The following is a 25,736-nucleotide window of genomic DNA, read 5'->3' on the forward strand; positions in this document are numbered from 1 at the left end:
ACTGGTCTTTGGCAGGTCGTAGGCAGGAAGCTGTAAACTGGAGTCTGAAATAAAGTGCTACATCTGTAGGGCATGGTTACATTGAGTGACGGCTCTGTGAAGTGACTGCTGCTGCTAGCTTCTTGTCTCTCTGCTACCTGCTCCGTGAAGCTAGCTACAGGGATTCTGCCTGGTCAGTTCATCCAGGAAACACAACTTGAAGCCGGCCGTGGTAGTTTGTTCTTCATGCTTATATATCGGACTATTGTGACTCGCTCTGCGGTTAAAACAGACGGTGCATGAATGCGGTTTTGCGGTAAGTGACATTCGAGTGCTTTATTTATGTGTTAATGATTTTAATCAGCTACGTAATGAATGTTAAGGCTTGGATTAGCGTGTAAGCGAGTGGTAGCTACATTGGTGCTAACGATGCTAATCGTAGCCTCCAAGTTAAAATCATAGGCTGTATATATAAAGGTTAAAACGAAATAGACAAGTGTTAAGCGTTAAGTGGGATAATACTGTTGAACAAACGGCTTCTGTTTGAGGTTGATAAAATAAGGTCATCCTTGTAACTTAGAGAGATATTTTATTATGTAGGTAGGAACTGTATGCATCGCTAAGGTTAATTTAAATTCGCTATGCTCAAGTATGTAGACAAGCTAATGTCGAAGTAGTGTATGTGAAATCAACCTCACAATAAGATGTGTGTATATTACAATTATTAAGGTCATATTTCAAGATGATTACTTAGATATTACAATATGGTTGGTTGATCTGGAGTTCATTATTGAGCTTATACGTTAACGTCACAGTCATATCTGAAGAACGAACCCAAACCTTGTTGTTTTTATTAATTGCATTACCAAATGGGTATCAAATAAACAGTAAGCATTGGTAACAAAACTTCCAAAGTTACAGTAAAATAAAAAGGACCCTGACTCGGACAATACACAATCCAACATGTTCAACAGAAGATAATCAGTTATATTGTTTGTACATCTGGTACTTTACATATATATCTGTTTGTTTAAGGTGTCCAGGTGATGCAGACAGGCTGGACCAGAGAGTGAGAGACATAACTGGACTCCTCACAGCAGTGAACTTCAGCTAAGGTACAAAGACACTTTTTTTCATACTGTACAAAGAATCAAGAAAGATATTGGTTTAAATAAATGAAGTATTGACTTTAATACACTGATATACATTCCATTAAACAATACTAAATACTAGATCACCTACACATCAGTGAAGTTGAGGGTTTTTTCCATGCAAAAAGTTACATTTAGATGTTAACAAGCACTATGATTTTGTCAGCTTTCTAATTTAATGTATTAAAGGCAAAGATATTTAACACATAGTGAGAACTGCTGCTATGTATCTCTCAATATTGTCTGTAAAAAACATGGTAACAGTTATTCTTTCAGTGAGACAACAGAGCAAGCTTTCAATGTTGATGAACTTGATACTTTTCATTCATAATCTGATTGTCTTTCACTGTTGAAATAAAAAAAAACATTACAATTACAAAATAATTATATCTACAGCCCCTAAACACACAAACACACCGCTTTCATAAATAACACACTTGTTCTGCAATAATATGTTTTATGTTTCCTGTAATTGTTGTTAGGAAAGGACATGCTTGAAAGACACAACATGTTCTCCTTCTCTGAGGGTCAAGAAGAACATCAAAGAGGAATATTAAAAGCTGATGTTATGAGATTTTAAGACCAGTACACTAAGAAACTACTTTTATTGTAAAAACAGTCAGCTGATCGAATGCACCTATTTCCACATCTACACTCCATCTGCTGATTATTTCTATTTGCCTCGCTTTATGAGCTTCACATGACTTGTGCCTTGTACCGCAGAGTTTGCAACTTCACAAATAAATGGGGCCAATCTTCAGTCAGATGTGAATGTGTAATCTAACATTTTCAGTAAGAATAATGGACAAAAGGAGTGCAAATACAAATACAATTTACTGAAATGTGAACCAAAACTTTATCAAATGTTTTAAATAAAAAGCACATATGGACAGAAGGTGTAAACCTATTAAATGTATAAGTAAACACATTTAGTCAAATAACGTGACAGACTAGGCCTGTGCAGTTGGTTTCAGTTTTGCCCAGCATGGGCTCCTCCATCAGGCCTGGTCCTCCTCACAGACGAAAGACCCTCAGTCCTCTCCAAACCAACAGACTGGACGTCCATCACACGGAGGTTTCTCCCTGAAGTCTCTGCAGCTCTCTGGACACCACGCTGTCTCAATCCGTCCACACTGAATATGAGAGGGGGAAAATGAAAATAATAAATGCTTTAGACAATAAGAAACATAAAGTTGACAGTTGAGTTGCTCAGTTTTTTTAGATTGTCAATACTATTACTGTATAACTAATATATCAGGTTAAGAGGCACATTAAAATAAAGATTGGTCTTTAAATACATTTTGTCTTTTGAATTGTTTGTCTAAAGTCAAGGATCTAGAACTGGTACTTAGTTTTAATGATACAGTCTGGTTTTTATGATTTTTGAAGGAGGCCTCACAGGTAAGAGCCATCACATGTACCTTAGCTTGACGTAAATGTATTAAACGTATAGTTAAGTGATATCAAAATATAAATATCTAATGTCATGCAAACGTATTAATATTTGCTTGATTCCAGTGTTGAATTTAGCACAATTGCATACAAACCTTAAGGGATTTTAAGATTCTGAAGTATGCTAAAAACTCAATAACTTAGATTATTATTTATAGTTTTGCTGAATAGTTTCATGTCCGCTTACCTTAGAAACGTAAAATGCCACAGCAGTGTGCAGATGGGGAGAATTTTTGCTTAGCTTGGTAGCTTCAGCTAGCTCTGGAACTTTCAGCTCGGTGGCAGCAGGTCACGCCTCGGCTCCGCCTCTTTGCCCTTATTTGGAGCAGGCTGGAGTAGGCGGGAGTTGAACTCTGACGTCACTGTCGAGCCGTTAGTGTCCGACTCCGCCTACTAAGGGCTTCTCGGCAACTCTGTAGAATCCTATGGGTGACGTCACGGACCCTACGTCCATTTATATATACAGTCTATGGTAGAAACATGTTTTTTTATGCTGTAAAGTTGGGCATTTTAACATGGGGGTCTATGGAAATTGCTCCTTTCACTTCCGTATTGGCGTCCCGGCTCTTCCTCAGAGTTTGCCGCTTGGTGTCAACAGGAGTGACAGTCCGCACACCCAGAAGACCGCAATTATGGCAGAAGCAAAAAAGCCCAAAATATATAATTTTCACTCCGAGTGGGAGGATGATTATTTTTGTATCTATTCCAATTCAAAGTCCATCTGTCTCATCTGCAATGTGAGGGTGGCTTTATCGAAGAAGGGTAATTTAGGAGCGGCATTTCAAAACAGTGCACAAACGCTACGAGACGGAATTCCCTCCTAATTCTGCCCTACGCTCCCAAAAGGGGAGGGACCTGAAAGGACAGCTAAATTCACAGCAGTCCATTTTCACCAGGCCCAACAACAAGAGCAAGGCTGCTACCATAGCATCTTATCGTGTCAGTCACGTTCTTGCGAAACACATGCAGTCTTTCAAAGACGGCAAAGTTGTGAAAGAAGCATTCCTGGAGGCTGCCGACGCACTTTTTGGGGCCAGTAAAAATAACAGCATTTCAACAGGTTTTTGATATAATAAAAACTTAAGTTAGATACCGTTATTAATCAGCTGTAAGTTTTAGTTTGTTTGAACTTATTCATTATAATTATTGTACAAAATGGTATAAGAATGCAAACTAAAATTGATTATAGTCTATTATCAATTCAGGTTAAGAAACTAGTGTTGCTTGCATCCTATTTTAAAAACATTTCTTTTTATAATAAAATGCAACAAAAAAAGGGTTTGATTCTATTGATTTTGTCTTTTTTATTGGACTTTGGCAGCAGATTCCTGTGTAGCTTCAGATCTGAGTGGTCTTATTAGTAAGCCTCATTTATACTTTAGCAACACTATTTTTATATAATGGTTCAGAATATTTTCTTTTTTTCCTGTGTCATATGTGGCAGCACTGTTCAATGTTTCTTGAAAACATTACCCACTGTAGTATGTGACGTGTGAATAAACTCCAACTCTGTATCAACAACACTGTTGTGTAACTTCAGTTAAATACTTGTATGTGTGTAGATTAGAAAGAGGTAAGATAAAGGATCTGCAGTATTTTATGAAGTATTAATCGTACAAAGGTCAGTTTTATACAAGTAGAAGTGTGTATTTACCTGGTAGTAGGCTGTCAGTAATGGCTACGCCTCTCTATTTGGACTGGTAGATCTCGGCAGACTGGCAACTTTAAAAGAAGCTCTCGGTTCAAAAAAGGTTGGGCACCCCTGCTTTAAACCTCCATCCTACAACACCTCTATACATGCTGCACCATATGCAGTATCTGTATCCTGCACAACTTCTCCATCGACACCTGCACCACCACTATATCTACACCCTGCACTATCTCTGTATATACAGGCTTCACCAATCTATATCTACACCCTGTTCGTCTACACAACGCACCACCCCTACTGCACCCCGAACCAACTCTATATCTACACCCTGCTGCACCACCTCTACATCTGTACCCTCCACCATGACATATATACTCTGCACCATACCGTGCATCACCACTACATTCAGACTGAAGGAGGTCATATGTGTTTCTGGATCATATGTCATACACTCTCCTCTTACTTGTTATTCTCCATTTCTTCATCATACTCCCCAACCAATCCTTACTTTCTATTTTTGGTCTTGTAAATATGTCTCCCTCATGTCATCACCCCCCCTCCCTCCCTCTCACCATGTCTCATGGCTATACACATGCAGTAGTATGAAACAGGTTGCACTGTGGCCAGGGTTCTGCAGGGATGTATAATGCATGTGCTCAAACTCCCTGACTCACAGTGTGACATGTTTTGTGTTAAAAAGTCTTCTTTATGAATGCATTTAAAAACTGAGGTGACTGCAGGAATTACACTGATATCTAATGTGGCATATCAAGCTTTCAATGTGGCCATTGAGAAACTCATTGAAATGCCCTGGGGGAGGGTATGTGTGTGTGTGTGTGTGTGTGTGTGTGTGTGTGTGTGTGTGTGTGTGTGTGTGTGTGTGTGTGGCCTAAATTGTTTATGACATGGGTAGTATGTGGATGTATCAGCAGGAAAAATCTTCAATGCACTATCAAGAATCGAATTTTCAGATTTGACTTATTTTTGTGTCAGTAACACAACCATTTAGAGTGTTATTATTGAAAGACAAGTGGAAAGTGAATGTGTTAGCAAACAAAACAACTAAATTACAGTATAAATGTTATTCACCAACTGTGTCATTTTTCATTTTCAAAGAGGATGAAACAGTGTCGCTTTGTAAAAAATACTTTTGCTTGACGATAGTATAAAGGAATTCCTTTTTACATTTGATTAATCCTGTTCTTGGTGCCCAGTGTGCCAGGGCTTAGTGCTTAGCAGTGGCCCGATTTGGGTCAATTAAAAAACAAAGAAGTATCTCTATCTACACTACAGGAAAGTTTAGAGGTCGGTTGGGGCACATGCACTAGACATTGCACACTGTGTTCACCAATGGTGGAAATGAATGTGGCTGTGTACGTTTCTTTGGACAAGACAGCATTTACATCTCTTGTGTTTTTTTCAAAAAGGGTCATTGAGATGTTTAAGAAACCTGGTAAATCCTGGCGATAGTGTGATAGCAGGAGGATCTTTATATGGAAGAGTCCTCTCTACTCGAGACAGCCTGCCCATAGATTGTCTGAGCACCAGTTCCTCGCTGCCAAAGTATTCACGCCTGTATTTATTTCCTGGCAAGCTGTAGCTCTGTTTCCCAGGGCCTGTCAGCATATAAGAACACACTGTACAGAGCATAAATTGAGAACAATGACACTAACGCTGACAGTTTATGTGCAGAGAACCTTGACTCTTTGTGAGACAATCTTATGCAATGTGTCTCAGGTTTAACTGCTGCACCTGCTTTTTCTCTACAGAGCCGCCAGAGCATTTGGAGAATACCTGTCCAACACCCATCCAGAGAACCACAACGGAGCAGGTAGGTGAAACACTTAATTAATTAAGCTGAACATCAACAACACTGAAAAAACTGAAACGTTGACTTGAATTAAATGTATTACGTCAAGAGAATTCACATAACTGTATTAGGTTAGTTGAAAGCAATAATATTCCGTTTTAATAAAAATCATTAGGTTCAACTTATTATTATTGCTTTCAAATAAATTCAACGTTTCAGTTTTTTGTGTGAAGGAAGACCAAAAACATAGTGTTACTACTACAGCAGCAAGTACAGCCGACATGATGTGGAAGTATTTGTTATCTAAAAAAGCCAACCTTCTCCTCAGTTGGTCCCGCCAATGTTCTTAGCCTGACTCGTAGAAGTACAATGATCAAAGAGCTGCAGAGTACATTTGCATTCCATTCCTACAACCCAAAACCACTGTACTTAATCAACAAAATTGCAGGAAAATGCATTTAGCTGGTTGTTAGTGTCAGTTATATTAGAGATGTCATAACATCATAACTCATCAGATTAAGTATTATCGCTAGCGTCGGATTCCATGCCAATCGAATGTAAAAGTAAACATACAAACATTTATTGAGATAAAAGACATATAATTGGCCTTGTTATGTGAGTCAAACCCCTGCTTCACTCTACAACATGCATTTCACCGACTTGTTTATCCACAGCACAGATGGCATGACTGAGAGAAGGAGCCTTTATCCACAAAGTGGCTCTGTTTGTTTTTCGGAATCAGTTCATTTCTAAATCTTTCATATTTTCTATCTCGCTCTTCTCTTTCACTCGGCAACCTCCTCATGCTCCCAAAAGCTTTTCTGTCTCGTGAATGTTTACCACTCTGCTGCCAAAGCTATGAATCCCATGGTGCAACATGGGTGATTTGGCTTTGTTTGTCTTGATCGGGAAGTTCTGTTCTGTTTTGGTTGCTCCTGTTTCCTCAGGTACCCATGACAGCTTGCTTTCTCCCTGTGCAGATCATCTGTTGTCGGACACCTTCCCCAGCCAGGACTGCGAGTCTCCAGCTGTCAGCCGCCTACATAACAACAATCTGACACCTCAGAGCCACTGCCTACCCAAAGCCAAACCCAACCAGGGCAGACAATCCAGTCCTAGCGCTCACCATCAGCCTCAGGTCAACACCCTCCAAGCTCAAGCCCCTTCGAGCCCCTCCAAACGCCGGCTCTCTACTGAACGCAGTCTCTCCACCGAGGAACCACCAGGTGCCAAAGGCCCGCAGAAGAGTGTGGTGGTGAAGCCAGCCAGGGTGTACACAATCACCAGGGAAGGAGGGATGACCCTGGGGGGCCGTGGCAGTGAGGAGAGCCTGGAGCTGGAGGTGCTGAAGGCCCCTGCCTCTGAAAAACACAACCCATCCTGCACCAGCCAGCCCCCCCCCTCCACCGCCCGCGGTAGCCATCACAGCAGTAGCTATCACCGCAGCAACCACCACCATGCTAGCCAGCAGCATGGAGGCTCGGCGTCAATATCACAGCCGCTGCAGAGCTCGGGGAGCACCAATAACATCCGGGACTGGGGGATGAGGAGAGGCGGGTCGCGGGACGACACCGCAGACTGCGTTGCCTGTATTCGGGCTCCGTGTCAGAGCCAGCCCTCCCTTGACCTGGATACCTCACAGAGGGATGGAGGGAAGTCCCGCAAGAAACTGGAGAGGATGTACAGCGAGGACAAAGCCTCCACAGAGGACCGGGGTAGATAAAATGTTCATGGTTCATGTGCACTTATAAAACTGAAACGTTGACTTTAATTAAATGTTTTATGTTCCCGCATTTCACATAATTGTATTAAGTTAGTTGAAAGCAAACCTAATACAATTATGTGAAATGTAGTGACATAATACATTTAATTAAAGTTCATGTTTAAATTTGTTCAGTGTGTACCTCAAATTTGTATTGAATACAGTAGTGAAACACGGTGTGTTTATAAGATGTGGTATAAAAAATAAAAAGGCTGCAAGAAGCTCAAAACACAACAGAAACCAGGGGACACTAAGAGGTAGGGATGGGTATCGTTAGGATTTTATCGATACCGATACTGCTTATCCATACCGGTATTTTTCGATACTCTTACCGATACTTTTCAATAATTTGGTGCTCAAAATTATAGACATGATTACAAAATGTGAAGATTAAACAACAGACATTTTATCGTAATTTATTTGTATTAATTATTTAATTTAACTTTTTCAAAGTCATACCAAGCAGGTATGAGTGTGTTTGACACTGTGTCCTGGAAGGGGGGCGGTAATTAGGGGCAGTTCATAAATCCATGTAAACATGACCATTATTCAGTTAAAACGAGACGCTGCTTGCAGTGCACACCTCCTAAACCGGAAACTCCGGTCGACTAACCATTATATTGTGTTTATTAGTTATAACTGTATTGATGGACTATCAGTAATCATTTTAAAGTTACACAGATACATTGGATTAACTGTTTTTATGCCCTTAAACACAACTTTTGATCACAAAACAGCAAAGGTAAGACATAACTATCACCATGGCTATGCAAAGTGAAGATGTTTTCTTGCTCTTTCCTGGCTGCTAGTTCAGTGAGTTTTGGTCGTACAGTGATGAGACTTACACCAATGTTATCAGCTTTCATGTGATATGTTGTTTGTGCAGATAAAATGACGTAGAAAAGATCGCTTTTGCCAGTTATGTGCTAAAGTAGCCGTTAGCCCTGTTAGCCCCGTTATCCCGTTTTGCTACTTGTGTTGATTTAGACTCTTGGTGTTGGACTTCTGTTCCGTGTAGGTAAAATGGTTAATATCGTCTGTTAGCTGAGTTTTTCCCGTTAAGTGGGTATGCATCATTAATAGGTTGTTAAATGTTAAGAAGCCTTGAGACGCTGTTTCTAGCAAGATGTTGCGTCTGCCCCTATGGTCTGCCCCCGGGACCGGGAGTCTCACAACAATCAGAGCGCTCTTAGGAGAGATGACGAGTGGCATTCACAGTGGCCAATCAGTGGTACTCAAGCCGGATACGTCACACAGGATGAGGGTTCCCAACCAACCAGAATCGTTTAAACTACGGAAGTAGCGTAATTCATATAGAGAGGCGAAGTCCCTCCCCTTCCGGGAGCGTCCATGGGACCCCGGAAGCGGAAAATTATACATTGAAGTTAATGGAGAGAGAAAAGTTATCTTTTGATCCCGTTTGAATTGTGCCACGAATGACACATATGATGTTTGTCAATCTTAAACAATAATTTCCATGTAAAAAAAGTCACAGTTTGTCGTAAAACTGTTGAAATATAAGACTATGAAAAATACGCAACTAGAAAGACTACAAATCGCAAATGCACTCTGGGTCGCGTAAGTGATGTCATAGGCGATAATGCTCCAAGACTAGTTGCGACTCGCAAAGCAAAGAAGAAGAAGAAGATCTCGCAATTAAAGCAAAGAAGAAGAAGAAGACTGATTTATTCCCTCCAATAAATATAAGAGATTGCTCCAATAAATTCACTTTTACAAGATGCATGTGCTTTGTACCAGATTGTAATCACAAAAGTGATCATACCACTTGCTCGTTCTATCGCTTCCCGTCTGATGAAAGGACCAGGAGTCGTTGGACCAAACATATCAGGTAATATACATGTTTTGCATGGAACATATATGTAGTCAAGTTAGCTACCTAGCTAGTAGCGAGCATGTTAGTTAGTATTACATTACATTACTTAGCCTTGTCATTTGTATTAGCCTTAACATGAAGTAAACCAAAATGTTAAACAGTAAGAGTAGTCATGATGGTAAGTATTTTGTGAAACATTTGAAGAGTAGCCTATCGCCCCCTCCACCAGGTGCTAAGGGGGCGGGAGGGAGGCTAACGCCACATTAGCATCAGCGATCTTTTCTACTTAATGCTATCTGCACAAATGTTTAACATTGAACATTAAAAGATCAGGCAGTTCAGGGAGAGTCGAAGGAAGGAAGGAAGGCAGGCTGCTTTGCATGACATTCTTCTGGACGTGTTTCATTGTGATGATAGTGAGAGTGAGTCAATCTGTTTGTTGGAAAGACAGTAGTTGAGTGATTACTGAGAGAATTCATTGTTGTTACTTTAAAGTGTTGTTACTGACCTTTTTCTCTTTTATTTTCTTTACTTCACCTGTAACTGCTGAGACCCTAAGGAACATGCACACTGGACTGACCTGCTCTGGCAACCTGATTTCCACTGTATGTAATAGTATTTGGTTATGGTATATTATTTATATGCATCAAAGGCACAATGCACCCCCCAGAGACACACATGTATTGAGTGTGATATTTTGCATTGGTCATGTGACACCATCTTTACATACTAGAAAACTGTAGGAGCGGCAACTTGTTTTGAAATTGAATTTTTAATATCCGATAATAAAGTTGATCTGTTTTCTTTATTCTTCTCTCTTCCCAGCTCCATCCATCACCATTCTCTGTTCCTGCAGGTCCTGCTTGCTAATCAATGCTTTATTTTTGTACACAATTACAAATAAAGTCAATGTATTGTATGACATGAAGTTGTGCTTCATTCTGAGTCAATAATAAATTCATTCTGCCTTCAACCGCAAAATTATTGTGGACTGCACCGACATCCATGTAGCTACCCCCCAGTAAGATGAACCAAGCAAAGTTGACATACTCAACATACAGCTGTGCTCTTAAGTTTACATGAAGAATTTGTGAAATATTGGTAATAACAGGTTTAAATGATTATTAGTAATTAATTATATAATTGTCTCATTGTAGACGAGCAGACAGGGAGCCAGATGAGAAAAGCAGAATATGCAAGTGTATTTGAGTGGACAAAAGAGAAATCCCAAATACCACAAATAAAATTATACAATTTACAGATATACAAATATATATCCTATATACACCATGTATAATGATGGTGTATGATGTAGAAGGAAGTGTGGTAGATAACAAGTAAATATAGAGTTACATACAGATCCTAGCAAAAGATGGAATAACTAAGAAGCACGCAGTATAATAATAATTACACGCAACAATTAAATAACTGCTCAGCATCTCAACCACAATCCCAATCTGCTGTGTCCTGTTTTCCTCCCCTCTGCATAACACCCTATCACACATACGAAACACAAGGCAGAGTCCGAGGGTGTTAAGAGTATGTTTATTTAAATGTCCTCCTCTCTACTGGCCAACACAGGGAGCATATGCTGGGTGTAGAATTTTTCCAGGAGGAGGAGATTTCCATGCCATGCAGGGTCTTTGGGGATGGGGATGATCGCCTCCTTCGTGGTCCACAGTAGCAGAGACTCCGGTCTGTGAAGTGCAGCTGTTATTTAATATAAAATACATTTTTGAAAAACATTTGATCAACAAAAAAGGATTTGGTCAGGATCTAGAGTCAGTGTGTAGTTTATTAATTAATCAATGCTCTTTACATTAGGAAAACACTTACCAGTGTACCAGAGGGAGTCACACACAGCTGTGCCTAGATAACCAAACAAATTGACAAGATAACCAAAATCCTTGAATCTACACAAGGCAAATAAACTCAAATGACACAACGAGATGTAAAAAGGAGATCACACATATAGTCGATATAAAACTGGCCGCTTCAATCTGAAAAGCAACTAAAACAAAACACGGGAGTGTATCTGGTTCTTGTGAACACTAATGTTATCCACAGCAGAGACCACGAAGTTCTTAAGGAGAAAACTAGTTGCTAAAACAAAACACGTTAGTGTACCTTGTTAGCTAATGTTAGCTAGCTGATATTAACCTTAAACATTGCACTCATATTACTCACTGAAACCTTGTAAAGCCGGTCCCGCATGCTGGCTCTTACAGAATCGACTAACTCCCCTTTCGTGTATGTACAGCTCTCAACATGCCCAGACTTGTAGTGATTTTCACCTCGTTTTGTACTTTTTCACCTCATTCTGAAAGAAACAGGTGAAATTTGCTAACGTGACGGCCATCTTTGTGATGGTGACGCGTATTGTGCGAGACCAGAGACCTGTAGTTCACTGAGCGGTTTCACACAAAAAAATGTGTAACTTCACAGTTTTACGACACATTTTTTTTTTTTTGACTTGCAAAATGTTCTTTTAATTTGACAAACATCATATGTGTCATTCGTGGCACAATTCAAACGGGATCGAAAGATGACTTTTCTCTCTCCATTGACTTCAATGTATAATTTTCCGCTTCCGGGGTCCCATGGGTTGGAAGTAGATGGGCGGGACTTCGCCTCTCTATACCGATAGCAGCACCATTTGTCCAGCAGCTTAACGGTATACCAATACCGTTCAATCAGGTACCGGTACTGACTTAGTACCGGTTCTCGATACCCATCCCTACTAAGAGGCAGTGGCGGTTCTACGGGATGGCACGGGGCGGCAGCTGCCACCTCAGAAAAATGTCTTGCCACCCTAGCTGCCACCCCACTTAGCAGCTTTTTTTTGAAATAAAAGTTGTGGCTCATCGGACATTTACGAGAGAACATCTCTAATGTCCGAGTGCAAGTGAATGCAGCACAAGACGCAAGATTTGTAACCCCTCCCCCGGCCCTGGCGCGAGCGTGGAAATATGATTGGCGGCGATTTCATTTGAACGGGACGGCGCAAAACGAGAAGCATTCGGATCCAAGTAGACGGAAGGAATGAGGTATTTGCGGTCAACTATGACAGAGAAGAGACTGTCAAGTTTGGCTGTACTCAGCATTGAATCAAAACACAGCATAGCTTTAAATCTTAATAAGTTTGTGAGGCGTTTTGTTGAACAAGATGGTAATCGCCACATTCAGCTGTAATAGGCATGCCAACTTGATGCTCTGCTCACAGATGACTCGATGAGCATAAAAAACTGTTAAGATGATGACCTTACTTGTATAACATTTTTCTTCTTTGTGGGGGTCTGCCCCCAAAAAACAGTTTCAAGTCCTGAGAAAGTCAAATAAAACGGTGTGTAAAACTACACGGCCCAGCCAAAAAAAGTAACCACTTATATTTAACTAGGCCAGTAGGTAAGGACTTTCCACTGGATAAGTGTATATGTTTTAGCTGAATACAAGTTTTTTAACCCTAACTGATGCAGTTAGTCACTTCTTTAATGTTTGTTCTTTCTGATGTAAAGTCAAGGTTGTAACTGTTTGCAATTAAGTTGTGGGGCGCTGAACTGTTCTTTTGATTCTTTTATATATGATAGTAATTACTTGTCTTTCAAATTTGAAGGAGGGTGAGCAAGCATCTTGAGGAACATTCATCATTAACTCCTCCAAAAAATATAGTTTATTTAATAATAACCCTGAATATGTGAATCATAAAAGTGATTGATAGCTGATAAGAATAATATGATTGTTAATAGTATCATATTCATTCAGACAAACATCGACGAGACAGTTAATTAATATACTTATAGCAGCAGTCTGCATAGATTTGGTACCCCTACTGGTCTAAGAGTGAGACAAACTCATTCAGTTATTGTTCAGTTAAAATTCATTCAATTATGTCTGCCACCTTATATATTTATATTTAAGGCTTTACTGATGTGCCACAATAATCTCACCTAATGTTATTGAGTTAAAATATAAATATTGTGGCTTTCCAAGTTAACATTAATTGATATGACTGCGATTAAATCAGCATATACTTCTACCAGGGGATGCCACCCCTCAAATTCTCCTGCCACCCTCTTGCCACCCCATGAATATTTTTCTAGATCCGCCCCTGCTAAGAGGTGATGCACACACCTGGGACCGGAGCGCTTGGTGACGTTCAGGGATTATAATGGTTAACCTGTTTCATAGTTAAAAGTATTCTGTCAGTATATTTGAAATGACTAGGTAAGCTGGTTAGCTAGCTAGCACATCAGCTGTGACAGTTTGCCAATTTAATGATCCCCGAACAGCAAACAGCGCTCCGGTACCAGTGCATCACTTTTTAGTGTCCCCTGGTTTCCGTCGTGTTTTGGACTTCTTGCAGCGTTTAGTTTATGCAGCTCTTTTAGTAATGCTGTGCATGTGTTGTCAGGTTGGTGAAGATGTTTTTTCATTTGCATGTGTTTTGACACATTTGTGTATTTATATTTGCAACCTTATTTCAAACGGCAGCGTGTTTTGGGATGTTGTATCGCGTGTGCACCTGTTGGCTACTGTTTATTTCACCCATTCTCCGGTCTCTTGTCCTCATGCATTTACTACCGTCCTCTGCTAATTATATAGAACACTCGCTGATACAACGCCATGCTTTTGTTTTCTGTGTTTGCAGAGGAACATCTTAATAGCTGGTTCCCCAAAGAGAACATGTTCAGCTTTCAGACAGCCACCACCACCATGCAGGCGTGAGTATGGCCTGGACCTGCGCCTTCACTCCCATTCTGCACATGACTTACTGTGTTGGCAGGATATGACACAGCATTTTCTTTCCAACTATCACTAATCAAATGTAGTCTACTACTATAAAACATTTTCACTTGTTGCTTTCACCATGAAGCCAGTGCTTCTGTCATTAACCCTTTGTTTGTCTCTGAGCTATGGAAGTCATTGACAGATGACACTTAAATTACTTTATAACAAACTTGTAATTTAATGTTTCATTTCATTAGGTTTTACAAATACAGAAAGTAAAAAACATGCAGTTTCAAACATGAACATTTACATTTTTTCAGAACAAATTCGAACTCAATTGAAAACTGGTCAAGTTGATATATTACATAAACAGTATTAATATGTACGTTTTGCACTGATAAAAACAATGATGTCGAATGGATATTTCAAGTACTTTTGACACGATATGCCATTGAAGATCCAAACATATTGAAGATCCAAACATCACTTCCGGACAACAATCTATAGGGATTGACCAACGTTAGATGGTAGAGAATTTGTGTTGCATGCATACACCAAGACACACACACACACACACACACACACACACACACACACACACACACACACACACACACACACACACACACACACACACACACACACACACACACACACACACACACACACACACACACACACACACACACACACACACACACACACACACACACACACACACACACACACACACACACACACACACACACACACACAGCTCCACTCATCGTGACTAGTTAATTATCACCTTTCACCCAGATCTGATAATTATGAGCCTCACACAGAGACAAAGCTCTCCCACCATGATCATCCTCTCATCTCTCCCACGCTCTCTTTTCTCTCAGGCTAAGTTCCTGTCTTTACTCCCTTTGTCCATCAGTTTATGTCTATTCGTGTCACTATTAGTGACAGACTGATATATAGACCCAGCACTAGCCTATATTAAAGATCTTGAACGAGCAGTGTCTTGCACTTCTCTTATTTGGTTTGTTGCAGTTGAAGAGCCCCACCCGGAAGTTAGTATTACAAGGCTCCCTTATTGTTGGAATAATGCAGAAAATAAACTTTGTGATGAACAAGCGTAGATGTTTTGTTAAGTAGGATAGTTTCCACATATTAACACCACTTTTAGATTTTTGAAGCGTAAATGCAATCGACAGAGGTGAAAAACTACGTTTGGCTATTAACAAACTATATCATGGTTGCATCACCACTGCTAAACTAAAGCTGCTAATGTTCAGCTTGATGGTTTTTGGCAGTCTCATTTAGGCTCTTGTTGGGAACCACTGTTTCTATGACACAAAGAAGATTGTGTTATCCTCATACCTTATTTTAGGCATCTAACCAAAAACCCATTAAAAGAAAATTGCTGACTTTGAGACGGGGGAACCAGAAGTGTTAAATGCTGATTCATTTAATTCATACACCACCCTATTAGAATTGGGGTCCTTCATCTACACTCTTATAAACAGTGATCCAATCAGATGGGATTTTCCAATTATCATCATCTGTCTTATTCCTTTGCGTACTTCATTTCCAACATATATGTCCTTATTAGACTGATAAGGATTCTGTTCTCATTTACTGACATTTAGAGTAAAGGTCAGGGGTTTCCCACTCACGGTGAGTATCATTGGTAAAGTGAGAATAAAGTGCTCTCTGGTGTGTGAGTGGAATATTTCATAGGTTGTGTTGCTGAGTTATTTTTTCATTTTTTCCTCTCTTCTTCCCATGCTCTCTACATGGCGGCTTTCCAAACCACGACTAAAGAATATCGTGAGTAAATCTTTCAACCGCCCCCACTGTTCTTCCTTGTTGCTCTTCCTCACTCAGTTTTTCAGTTAGGTAACATATCTTACACTGTTTTCCTCATGTGGCTTTGTGCTATTCAGTCTGCTGTGTCCTTAACCCCCTGACATTCAGTGTCCGCTGGAATGGCTATTGGAAGTTTTACGTTCAAGCGGTACCTTACCATAGGGACAGAGGTAGAATAAATACTCAGATTTAATACTTAAAGAGGCCGTATTCTGTCAAATAAATGTAGTGGAGAAAAAACATACATCTGCATTCAGAACACAGTGGATTCAAAGAATAAACTAGCATAAAATATACCTAATAATATTCAGTACCTCAAAATGTAGTGCAGTGTTGAGGCAGTTGAAGTGTCTTCCATATATTTCACAGTGACACTCAGTCAATGTCAACCTAAAGCTGTCTGCTAATGCAACTATCATGAACAGCTTATCAGTCAAAGAGAAGCATTGCTTCCAGCTAAACCACGTCCATTGTGCTTACGTCTAAAGTTAGTCACGCAGGGAGCTGATGAATAGGACTAGTTACAATAGATTTTCATACTATATCTCACAATAGTGTCGCATTAGTATTATAAAAGAGAGGAGTCCGTCAAACTAGACAACCAGAATCAGATAAGCAATAAATAAATCTAAACATGAATCATTTTAAATCCAAGTAGTTTAAAAAATGTAAGATTTATGATGTCAAATAATATATTTTCTCAAGCAGCAAAGGGAGTTTGAACTGGCAGCTGTGATTACTGAGTTAGGTGTCACCAGAAAACTCACTAAGCTGTAATGAATATAAACACTCTTGGTTGTTATATGGCTGCTATCAACAGGCACTCGTTTCTGTTGGATTTCATAAAACTATTACACAGCTACAAATTGGAAGCATTTTAGTGTTAACATCACAAAAGTACTGCCCTATGATTCGGTTAATGCCAAACCATTACTTTAGATATAAGTCAATTTACCAAGTACCGTTTTTTTTCCTGTACGAATTTGGCGGGATATCTGATGGATGGATTTATGGTACCAATGAGGAAGATGGAGTTTCTGGCAATAGCCACTTTCACACCAAGTATTTTGCCCTACTTAGTGCCCAGCACTTAGTGCCAGCATTTAGTACCCCCATGGAACTAAGTACGGATCGCGTTCACACCGGAATAAGTTCCCTGAGGGAAGATTAGGCAAATGAAGCCGCTGACGTCACTTCTTCTTCTTCTGCTTTGGGTTTACTGGCAGGCCGCAAACAACTTTACGGCGTATACTGCCACCCGAAGTCCCCGGCCGGAAGTCCCCGGAGTTGGGGATTGGCTTCAGTAGAAGCTGCTGGGACTCCCAGCTGCTTCTACTGAAGCCTTCCAAGTAAATCGCCAGAACGCCGACACCTCCTCATCACTCCACCGCTCCTATGTTTTCTTTTGTGTTGCCATAAGTTATTCTATCTCCGTTGGCTGCGCGGGGCTAATGCTAATAATTCTAATGCCACAAATACAATGGCGGCTTCACAAAACTTTTCAGAGTTTTACGGGCCGTGGTTTGCAATTCGCCCTGCCAATCAGAAATTGGTACTTTTTTCTCCCCCAGGATAGTACCACCTCTCTAGCAGGCACTAAAAATGGGTGTAAAAGTTCTCTGAACAAAGTTCTCTTTTGGTGTGAACGCAAGATTCCAGGCCCTATCGGAACTAAACGGGAAAGTACCGGTAAAAGTACTCCGGTGTGAAAGCGCCTATAGGCAAATGGGGGGAAAAGTCACCTCTAACATGGCAAGGTTTTTCAGGGAGATAGAACATTGTGATGGCTTGCAGAGGCAGAGCTACGGAGGCTTTTGGATAATAAGCAGTACTGATTCCTCTGACCTTAGACCAGGGTTTGTCAATCCGATGTCAGTCCGAGCGAGGCTGCAGGACATCACTTCTTTGTGACATAGGTTGTCAGAGAGGATCCTCATTACGTCTAACATCCTGTCAGAGCCATTACTGTCCCCACGCTGACCAACGCTTACACAGGCAGAATGACGGGTAATGATCGAAAAGTCAATCTGAGATGTAATGATGCTCAAGACTCGGAGATGACAGCCTTTCAGAATTAGCACGAGCTGATTGGCTAATGCTGGTGATTATATTGTTCACTGAAAACATATACTGTATGCAGGGTCTGTTTCCCGGTTACTCCTCAGTGTCTGTTCCTGTAGATCCCTATCTTGCATTGTGGTCCTTGTGTGTGTGTGTGTGTGTGTGTGTGTGTGTGTGTGTGTGTGTGTGTGTGTGTGTGTGTGTGTGTGTGTGTGTGTGTGTGCGCGCGCCTCACTACTTGAGAATATCCACATGTCTTCTGCCTCTGGTGGTTCCTGTGCTGCTCACTAACCAAACCCCTCATTAACCTTTTTCGGATATTACAGCCTGTCCTCCTACAAAAAACGACCGAATAGGTGGATTGTTAAGCAGCTTATTACGACCTATAGTCACGTTTTAAAGTGTAGCACCTCTAGTGGTCGTTTAAGAAACAACAGTTTGCGGGATATGGGTTGATGCTCCCGTTGATTGCAAACGCTCCGGTGGGTCGTATATTCACAAATAACCCTCTCTGGAAAATCCTAAATTATAAGATAGTTTGGCAATTGAAATGCTTTTTGATTAGATTTCTAGTGAGAAGTATACATTGTACTTTTAGAATCTACGTCCAGTGGATTTGTAGGATCTATAATTTAATAGATATTGTGGGGGAAACTTCTGAAGCAATTGGAAACAGGACTCAGAGAGAGACAAGGAGAGCTGGAGCTTTGATGGCAAGCACTGACGGTTTATTTGGAGTTACGGCCGGAGAATTGACAAGACAGGTGGTGTGTCACGAGTTGACACAGCGGTTGCCAAACCAATTCTGAAGAACTCTCAAGGTTTTAACTAATTCGCAGTGTAATAATCGACATTATTTATCAGTGAGACTAAACAATTATGGACCCTGAACCTAACTAGAGCCCTCGTCCATACAGATGTAGCGATTCATTTCAGACAGTTTGAAACGCGAGGGCCGTGATTGGTACGTGATCTGCCCTCGCTCAAGGGAAAAACTCCAGCTTGACTTGAGACCGCCCCCGTGATAGATAAATGTAATTATAATGAAGCCAGCTGCAATGGATCATTGATCCACCAGGGGGTGCAGTGGGGTTCCACACTGGAGCTCATGTGAAATAAAGTGAGATACAGTATGCTGGATGTACAGCGGAACTTTGTTAAGATCCATATGTCACGGATATCATACTACTGTGCTAAATAAGAGACATGTAATCATTTACAAAACATCACCATGTTGTTATTTAACAAAATAATTTTGTTATGCAGCCCGGCTCTCGATTTTTAATCCTAATTTAATCATCATCTTCACCACGATCATTTATGTTTATGTTCGCCGAATTGACATGTAATCACTGACACATATGAATATACTGTATTCAACTTCATTAAAACGTTATTAACGTGCCTAAACTCAGTAATTCACCAAAGATATGTATATTTTAAATGGAGCTTCGTCGGTCGATCAGGATCCCAAAGTGTAGCGGAGGGATCCTCATCTGGATGAAGGGTTTTATTTTCCCCATAAGGAACAAGTCGCTGCAAATTATCCCGCTTATTACATGGCCACATTCTCAACAAAGTAACGACATGACTCCCAATATTAATTTAAATGCTTTTATGGATTTAGAAAATGTTTTTATTGATTTAAAAAATAGTTGTATGTATTGATTTAAATTGACATGCATCCGCTAAGAAAAATAGTCCGTTGTTACAGTTTTTTAAACAGTCTGAATGAAACGGCAGCTCTCAGCTGTGTATTTACACAACTAATGGCCCATCAACCACAGCTCTCTCCCCCCCTCCCCCCTTGATCTTTCTTCTCCAGCAGCTACATTAACGGTAGGTTACTCTGAGTGACAAGCTTACAATTAGACACAACACTTTCATTGCAAGTTACCCTCAGTTAGTTGACTTTTATGTTCAACTGCTAAATTCGTTACTGATAAAAAAGGGCTTCTACTGTACCTAATTACCTTAACACTAGAACCGCCAGAGGTTTTTGTATAGGCCTACCCAAACCTGTCAAATCCCGCTATTAGAATGCAATTTTTAACAACATAGGGTGCTACATAACACACTTTCAGGAAAAGTCACGGACTGGGAGACTTTAATATTTTATTGAAAAAAAGTTACATTGCACACACACAACACACATCACACAAATTGACCCGATTGGCGGTTCTAGTGTTAAATAAACTCACTAATTAATGAAACCAGTTCAATACGCATTATTCTTATTCTTATCATTCTTTATGAGCGCAGAAATAGTCTTAAAATCAGATCTGTTTTTTAAATGAAATCTGACGGCAGGCAGTTAGCTCTGATCACCTATGATAAATGCGCCGCACCTAATCGCTGGCCATTCAGCCACAGACACTGTTCGAAATGGGGGGGGAGCTAGGGGGAGCTTGGCTCCCCCGAAGAGGGAGGGAGCTCCCCTGAAGGCTGACTTTGAGATAAATAGGGGGAGCCCAAAACAATCGTGCATATTTGTGTCACACAGATTAGAAATGTTGAGTTTCTGTAAATAACAGTTCTTGAAATAAATAATAGTTATTGTTCATTACAGTTTCTGAATATTTGTTTTATATTTGTGAATATGTCTGGGTGTTGCCGTCTGTATGTGGCGGCGCTGCATTCTTACTTACGTTGCTACAGATGGAGCACTGAATTTCGGACTCCAGCTTACAGCTTCCTGCCTACCGCCAGCCAAAGACCAGTATAGAGGAATGTTAAGCCCTCCCACTATTTTCCAAGAGGGCGTTGCCAGATTTTCAATTTCAGGTTTTAACCAGGGGATGGCGCTTCATTCACAAATACAGAAAGACAAGTTTCATGGACTTTCAGTTGTGTTTTGAAGAGCATTTTAACACATCAATATTTTAGATCAACTAAAGTATATCTAATCTTATAAAACAGACAAGTCAAATCAAGCAATCTGATTGGTTCTTAGCCGTGATATACTGAGCGTATACCACGGGTAGAATTGTAAGTTACTTTTCACAACAAGTCAGTATCCCTCCGCGTCTGAGAAAAACAGTATACCGTTGGGCTTTTCATACTGCAACAAGAAAGCAGCGGAGAAGTAACGGGGCAGAAGCCCTCCTTTTTGACGCAGCGGTCCAGACATAGACATCAAACGGCAAAAGATATTCAGTGTGCAGTTCCTTTGGCATTAGGGCAGGGATATCTAGATACTTTTGAAGGTTTAACATAATGAATTGTGCTACTTTTAAAGCAAGCAACGATGTTTTCAAATCTGTAATCAAAGAGGTCCGCAAAAACGCTATCGACCAATCAGATTGCTTGATTTGACTTGTCAGTTTTATAAATATATTTAAATTTCTTCCGTTACGAAACAAACGTACAAAGCATAAAATGGAAACATTTAAGATTAACTTCGAACTCCGGGGGGGTCTTACTATGGAGGAGTGGATTGAGCAGTGCCTATCTCCAGAAAAAAAAGCACCTAAACTACGACATGCAGAGCTACGTGAAGAGCAGGTAGACCAACTGGAAAAGTACCACCATTCAAAAGCTTTCTGATGCGGGTCTTGAAACAAAGCAGAGAAATTATGACCGTTAGTGGCCACAGGTGCGAAAGCTCTCTCCAGAGCTATTGGAAGCCCAATCTCGGGGACCGGAGAAAGTGGAGCAATATTCTCGCCATGCCAAGCAACAGCCTCGAACAACCTCAACCTATACAAGTGACCACGTAAGCCATGCTACTGATGCTGGACAGTTTTTCAGTGGATGCACAATAAACAGCAACATACACAATAATGTAAATAAACAGCCAAATAATGGATCAACGCTCTCTGTCTAAGATGTTCGCTTGCTGTTAGTGTTGTTGCATAACAACCACCTTTTGTGCAGAAGGCAACGGAGGGACTATTTTATTTTAAACATCATCATTTACTAATAAAAACTATTTAAATTAGAGTGTGTATTTTTCTTTCATATTGCCACACTTGGTAACCGTTTTATAAAAGCAATAGCTCACTTCAGGCCGTGATATATGCTCATTATATCACAGCTAAGGGGGTTGTCGACCCTCCGCTTCGCGTCGGGCCGAACCACGCCCCTTAGCTGTGATATAATGAGCATATACCACGGCCTGTCGTGAGCTATTGCTTAATTGTAATTCAATAATATATAGTCTTTATATATTAAATAATCATAATTATAATGTAAATGTTTACATTACACTTCTTTATTTGTTATGCTCATACTTTAACCTTTACAATCGTTTGCTTTAATATGCAGTATATTTTTGTGTTTGCTTCCTCCTGCTCCCTTTCGGACACATACTGTATGATTTATTATTATTATTAATATGAAGATATTATTAAGATAAGATAAGATGTTACTTTATTGATTGAACATTTTAGTTTAGAATGTGCTGTCCCACGGTAATTCAGAAGGCTCACAGGTCACATTCCGACCATTATTTAAAACAATAGGTGCTTTCACACCTTCTACAGTTTGATTTGTATCGAGGGAGCTCTGTCAGTTTTCGAATTACCCATTTGCTTTCGGGGAGCCCTATTTTTCAGAGCACATCCTGCTACTAAATATGTCACACGCACGCTCTGTTGACTGGCGCAGCAGCGCGGATGCGATCAATTGCTATAAAAACACTCTTCTACTAATACAGACGGTGTCACTATGCCGGCGAATGTGGCCGTTGTTGAAGCCTCTTCAGGCTCCGCATCGGCAGGCCTCTCCCTCGGTGTGGAGCTGTAAAACTCGACCCTAACGCCGCTTACAGCCGGCCAACTAAAAGTTGTTTTCCGTTCACGTTGTCATTTTTAGACTCCTTCGCTTCTTTGCTTGTGAATCCAAAAGCTGTGACGCTTGGCTGTTTTCGTTTTGCCATATTTTTTTATTACACAGCCAGAGTTAAAAAAATATCAATATGAACATTTCAAATACCGCGCCGGCATCACCGCCATAATCATAGCAACGTAAGTAAGAATGCAGCGCCGCCACATACAGATGGCAACACCCAGACATATTCACAAATATAAAACAAATATTCAGAAACTGTAATGAACAATAACTATTATTTATTTCAAGAACTGTTATTTACAGAAACTCAACATTTCTAATCTGTGTGACACAAATAGGCACGATTGTTTTGGGCTCCCCCTAATTATGTCAAAGTCAGCCTTCAGGGGAGCTCCCTCCCTCTTCGGAGGAGCCAAGCTCCCCCTAGCTCCCCCCCATTTCGAACAGTGTCTGTGGCTGAATGGCCAGCGATTAGGTGCGGCGCATTTGTCATAGGTGATCAGAGCAAACTGCCTGCCGTCAGATTTCATTTAAAAAACAGATCTGATTTTAAGACTATTTCTGCGCTCATAAAGAATGATAAGAATAAGAATAATGCGTATTGAACTGGTTTCATTAATTAGTGAGTTTATTTAATACTAGAACCGCCAATCGGGTCAATTTGTGTGATGTGTTGTTGTGTGTGTGCAATGTAACCTTTTTTCAATAAAATATTAAAGTCTCCCAGTCCCTGACTTTTCTTGAAAGTGTGTTATGTAGCACCCTTTGTTGTTAAAAATTGCATTCTAATAGCGGGATTTGACGGGTTTAGGTAGGCCTATACAAAAACCTCTGGCGGTTCTAGTGTTAAGGTAATTAGGTACAGTAGAAGCCCTTTTTTTTATCAGTAACAAATTTAGCAGTTGAACATAAAAGTCAACTAACTGAGGGTCACTTGCAATGACAGTGTTGTGTCTAACTGTAAGCTTGTCACTCAGAGTAACCAACCGTTAATTTAGCTGCTGGAGAAGAAAGATCAAGGGGGGAGGGGGGGGAGAGAGCTGTGGTTGATGGGCCATTAGTTGTGTAAATACACAGCTGAGAGCTGCCGTTTCATTCAGACTGTTTAAAAAACTGTAACAACGGACTATTTTTTTTAGCGGATGCATGTCAATTTAAATCAATACATACAACTATTTTTTAAATCAATACATACAACTATTTTTTAAATCAATAAAAAAAAAATCTAAATCCATAAAAGCATTTCAATTAATATTGGGAGTCATGTCGTTACTTTGTTGAGAATTTGGCCGTGTAATAAGCGGGATAATTTGCAGCGACTTGTTCCTTATGGGGAAAATAACACCCGTCATGTGTGTGGAGTAGAGGTGTGTGTGGTTAAAATACTTTCATGAAGTGAGGGAATTTCCTTCTATAAAACAGCTGTGGGCAGCAGTGAGTGTCACGGACATGAATTCATAGATCAAGGCAGACTGGTGCACACACTCTCCTGTCCTGCCAGGCGACACGCCCGTTCTAAGCCGTGTCCCTCACTCCTCACATCCCAAGCATCCCCACAAGTGTATTATGTTGTTACATCGTTTCAGATGTTATGTTTCAGTTGTGCTCTGTCTATGTTCAGTGATGCAAACTTGCCACCTTTCGGCGAAATTCGCCGTTTTGAATCCAAAATAAGTCGTTTGTGTGATTCATGTAGATCTGCAATACAAATATTTTTGGGGTATGGGGGGGGCTGGGACCCGGAGTAATCTGCGGCCGTGAGCTGTTATGTGCCATCATGACACGCATGGTGTTCTTTTTTTATATATTATAATGAAGTACGAGCTGTGTGCACGAGTCTTCCTGCCTGTCGGCTCTGCTCATGGATGTATAATAAGGCTCTGCTGCTCCGAGATGATGGTCTAGCTTCAGCAGCTACATTACCTACGGGTGCGTTCGTTAATATTAACTGTGCGTCCGGAGTCACTGTGGCACAGACTGGACCGCTGGTGAACAGCTGTTAGAACGGGCCGTTCAGGTGTTCAGAGCAGAGCTCCCTGTCGGAGCGGCAGAGCGTGATGTGAACTGAAAAGTTTTTCTGTGGCAATATTATTTAAGGAATCGTTGAGCTAGCTAGCTAGCATACATTGTCACTATCTGCTAACGTTAGCTTTAGCCTTCTATTTCTAATAGTTGTTTTCATAGGCTATAAACAGAGGTGGTATAAGTATATATATTGTACTTGAGTAAAAGTAGAAGTACTCAGATCTTGTACTTGAGTAAAAGTAATAGTCCCAGAGTGTAGGAATACTCTGTTACAGTAAAAGTCCTGCATTCAAAATGTTCCTCAAGTAAAAGTAGAAAAGTATTATCATCAAAATATAGTGAAAGTCGCGACAGTAAAAGTAGTCATTGTGCAGATTGGTCCATTTCAGAATAATAGATATGATGTGTTTTATAATGATTGATCATGAAAGTGTCCTCAAAGCTGGTAAAGGTGCAGCTAGTTTGAATGACTTTGTATACTGCAGGGTAGCTTGTGGATTTACTCCAGGTGGAACTAAAGTCTGATTTAACACTTGATTATATTTCACTTAATTAATCCAGATCTGTGAAGTAACTAAAGGTATTACATACATGTAGTGGAGTCAAAGTACACCATGTACCTCTGAACTGTAGTGGAG

The 25,736-nt window shown here is 40.4% G+C and overlaps 1 protein-coding gene across 1 annotated transcript in view; it reads left to right on the plus strand.

The window, feature by feature from the left end:
* Positions 1-5,583: 5,583 nt before the first annotated feature.
* Positions 5,584-25,736, plus strand: part of nsmfb (NMDA receptor synaptonuclear signaling and neuronal migration factor b) — a gene marked incomplete at its 5' end in the record, with an annotated part of 108,672 nt that continues 88,519 nt past the window's right edge. Inside the window, 4 exons of the mRNA XM_079689890.1 lie at positions 5,584-5,606; positions 6,003-6,064; positions 7,024-7,758; positions 14,288-14,360. Of these exons, the coding sequence (XP_079546016.1) occupies positions 5,584-5,606; positions 6,003-6,064; positions 7,024-7,758; positions 14,288-14,360 (893 nt within the window). The remainder of the gene's footprint in view (positions 5,607-6,002; positions 6,065-7,023; positions 7,759-14,287; positions 14,361-25,736) is intronic.

The sequence above is a fragment of the Notothenia rossii genome (genome assembly GCF_949606895.1).
Source record: "Notothenia rossii genome assembly, chromosome: 6".
In the NCBI taxonomy this organism is placed as follows: domain Eukaryota; kingdom Metazoa; phylum Chordata; class Actinopteri; order Perciformes; family Nototheniidae; genus Notothenia; species Notothenia rossii.